Raw genomic sequence first — 3,853 nt, 5'->3', positions numbered from 1 at the left:
TCAAACTCAAACAAAGCTGTAAGGCATTAAGAATGTTACTTGGGATTCATCGCCCATAAAGAACGATAAAACTATAAACATCCTCAGTATTACTTCCAGTTCCCCTGTGCATACATGAATAAACATTGGAAGAAAAAGACTAACGCTTTTCTTCAGGAGGAATTCATGTGTATATCAGTACTTCTACCTTCGTTTGATTAATAAAATTTAACAGTGTGTTAGCAGTGCCCCTAGTAGGTATGCAACGTAGTACTTTAGAGCTTACACAGCAAACAGCTGCTTTTCTATCAGGCAGTTTGAAGTCGATCATTTCACCGGTCTTGGGTTCTACATGTTCGCTGGTGTTCAAATCTACTATGACGAAACATATAGCAATGAATGAATATATGTTGGTGACTGTTTGAAAATGAATAATTTGTTTCAAATATCAAAATAAATGTCTATGAGTAATTTCTATAGGTTACAGTCGAATATTCTAATTTAATTAGGACACCCATTAACTGAAACGACTGAGGGTGAGAACAAGACAAGCTTCTTGAAAAGTCTTACTAGAAGAAAGAATCAATCAACAATACTTAAAAGCCCCTCACCCAAAACCACAAAGCTGCCGAAAAACTCGAAGCCTAACACTCTCCGGAAACATTGCGTGCAGCTCAGTAGGAGCCGTGCATCCGATCAGTGCGCTTGCTTTTTGATCTGCTAGCTCGATCGTCTATTTTTAGTCCCCCGCCGTGATCACGTTGCTCAAGATATTTTTGTTTTGGTGACAGAAGTACTGCAGTAGAGGTGCTGTTTTTCCAAGTCATCCCAAAATGGACGTGGAAAATAATTCCGTGGAACCGACAAAGGTTGAACCGAGCTCGGATCAGGTGAGTGGAAAGGGGGTAGCATCTTCGATGGAGCATTGTTTTCTAATTTGTGTATCATTATTTCCGACCTTGGTCAACGAAAACAACAGCCACCAACGGTGTTGGTCAATCCAGTGACGGGGGAAGTGATTCCAAACTTCAACACCTACCAACAGAAGAAAAATCTCGCCCAAGGCATGATGGATCTGGCCCTGGTATCGGCCAACGCTAATCAGCTGCGCTACGTGATCGAATCGTTTACCCGCCATCCGTACTACTACTTCAGTTTGATCTTCATCTCGGTCAGCTTGGTTATTCAGATTGCGGTCGGCGTTGGACTGATCATGAACAGCCGTTACGATGTGAATGACAAACGGGAGATCTGCAAGGCGAACAAAATCAACGATATGGTCACGATCGGAATCTTTCTGATAACGTTGGTCAACGTGCTGATATCGGCGTTCGGTGTCGCACCGCAAGTGAACTGATCTTTGTAGTTTGACTTGGATATAACTGAGTGTGTGATTTTTTTGTGTAATTTAAGACAGCTTTTTTTTAAATAAATGAATTCAACGATATTTTAAAGATATGTTTATAGTTATTGCAGCAACTTTCCCGTACATTTCGGCTTGATGCAAACTAGTATAAATTTCACGTGCTACATGCAGTAACAATTAAGTGTGAAATGAGAGGAAGCTGTAATCGAGGGAGAGAGTGAAATTCAAGATTGGATCGGTGCTTTTTTTATATTCGGAAGCAAACTGGTTTTTCGATAATAAAATGCCGATTTATACGCACTGACCAAAAGACCTACATTTACGTTTGATTTACATATGAATAATGGGGATGATAAAAATGTGTATTTGCTAGCTCAAATTCAAACCTCAGAGGCCATCCAACAGAGCGTCTGTATATGGCTATACCGGTTTCTGCAGCATCTTATGACTGCCTATCAACCATGCATTCTCGGATGACTTCCTGTCGGTAATTTATAATATTTCAAACATTCTAAGCCTACCATTAATGTTGGTACAGTAGCTGGTGAGATCAATAATAATACCCTAGGATCAGCAAATTCAAGCAACAGATTCTATATCGAACTTGAATCGACCGAGAATAACCTTTCGTCTACGGTTACGGCTATCGATGGCTCACAACACAAGAACTATGGAATTAATGGTAAATGTATATGCAGTAGTGGCAATTGATATTTAAAGTTGTTTGAGTATCAAAACACAATTTACTTAGCATAATCATAGGTCATCACTCAAATTAATATAAACATACATCAGTGCAACTGTTCTGCTCACATTATCAGTGGGTGATTTCATGAACAACCATAGTTAAATGTACGTAGTATATATTTTAAATAAGTTTTCAAATTCTTTCAATCACACCTCAATTTCATATGAATGTTTCTGATGATTGAGCTGACACAATAAAAATTTGCTTATGCTTTTATAGGTTTGGGTGTGATAAATGTTACTATGCTTATAGAAAGTATGAAAATACACAGGTTTATACTTTAACGAATTTAATTGAGCTTAATTTTAAAATATAGTTCGCTACATTAAACAATGTTTAAATTATCTCAAAAATCGTGCTTCCAAGTTTCTACTGTCATTTCCTCGGAGTGTACTTTATCCTCATGGGAATGTAGGACATATAGGATCGCTAAAGTGCCCGAGCAGGAGAAAATATTTAGTGAATACCTAATTATGACCTGATACCAAAATTTTATGTTGATCAGCATGACATAAGAGGTACAATACCAAAGAATAATACCAAAAAAATACATGCAAAATACTTTGCAAATAACAAAAAGGATACAAAAAGAATACCTGTGTGGATTGTTTTGGTATTGCATTTAAATAAGTTGATATTGGAATGGTATTGTGAGAACATTTTTTTGGTATTTTACCTCTTATATCAGGCTCATCCACACCAATTTAATGTATCGAGATATTCGTTCGTTCCCAAATTGAACTATGTACAAGCAAAGAAGGAAGGATCAAAATACGAAACAAATAATAATTCAACCAACACGAAAAGACACGTAACAGAAAACTTCATACTTATATTACGAGGAAGAAGAAAAACGGTTCAACGGGCACGCATTTCTACCTTTTTCAAACAGGTACTGTAGAACAGGTGCAATAAAGTGGCGAACACGAATTTGAAATGAGAAAGAAAATGAATTTCATGATTTAAAAAAAAAAACATAAGACCAGCTTCCTGTTAATCTTTTGCCAGTAGAAATTCAAGGTATTAAATTTTTATTTGTAAAGACTTTTCGTCACAGGAAAAAAAAAATGATATGAAAATAAAATTAGGAACAAGGTTTCAATAACCCCCATCTGCTTCAGCACGCACTTCGAGTTCACAGGAGTTATCTCATAATAAACAGTGGTGCAGAGCTGAGGATCACATTTCGATGGTTGCTTCCCTACGACTAACATTGAGTAGTATTTTTCATTTCGAGCTTTTGGTAGATTGTCAGATTGATGCCCAAGAAATTGCAAAGTGAAGAAACAAATAGATTAAGAAAATGCTTCCGTAAACTTTTTCCTTGAAGATTGGTAAAAACATCAAATAATAATTAAATAATTTGTTTGTATTATTATGTTCATCCTTTCGCCCTTTATAACACCGGTTTTCAATCTATGAGTCGCGACCAACTAGTGTTTAGCGGCGCCGGTGGTGTAGTGGTAAGCGTGATTACCTCTCACCCCAGCAGGCTTGGGTTCCATCGCAGTCGGCACCGCCGGGATGTTCTGAGCAGCGTTGCCAGATTGTTTTAAAGCTTATCGGTATCAAAGGTATTAAAAAATCGGTATTTATCGGTATTTACCCTTTATTTAATTTTATATTTTTTCCGTTTTTGAAAGCGAAAATTTTAGCGATGGTAACGATTGGTATTTGAGGTGAATTGCTTTGTTTGACGGCTTTCTCAGTCTTAAAACACTTTTTAGTTTTTTAATTTAACATTTAAAATTATCGTTGTC

General features: G+C 36.8%; 1 protein-coding gene across 1 annotated transcript; it reads left to right on the top strand.

The window, feature by feature from the left end:
* The first annotated feature begins 668 nt into the window (after positions 1 to 668).
* LOC135715005 (ninjurin-A-like) lies at positions 669 to 1,373 on the top strand. Its single transcript, XM_065238412.1, has 2 exons — positions 669 to 869; positions 959 to 1,373. Exons 1-2 carry the CDS (start codon positions 813 to 815, stop codon positions 1,334 to 1,336), a joined length of 435 nt encoding a protein of 144 aa, XP_065094484.1. The 5' UTR covers positions 669 to 812; the 3' UTR covers positions 1,337 to 1,373.
* Positions 1,374 to 3,853: the final 2,480 nt, after the last annotated feature.

This window comes from Ochlerotatus camptorhynchus, unplaced genomic scaffold, assembly GCF_037179485.1.
Source record: "Ochlerotatus camptorhynchus isolate MF236.1 unplaced genomic scaffold, CSIRO-AGI_Acam_v1.1 ptg000777l, whole genome shotgun sequence".
Lineage (NCBI taxonomy): Eukaryota > Metazoa > Arthropoda > Insecta > Diptera > Culicidae > Ochlerotatus > Ochlerotatus camptorhynchus.
The sequence above is the reverse complement of the archived record's forward strand: the minus strand, read 5'-3'. Positions and strand labels throughout refer to the sequence as shown.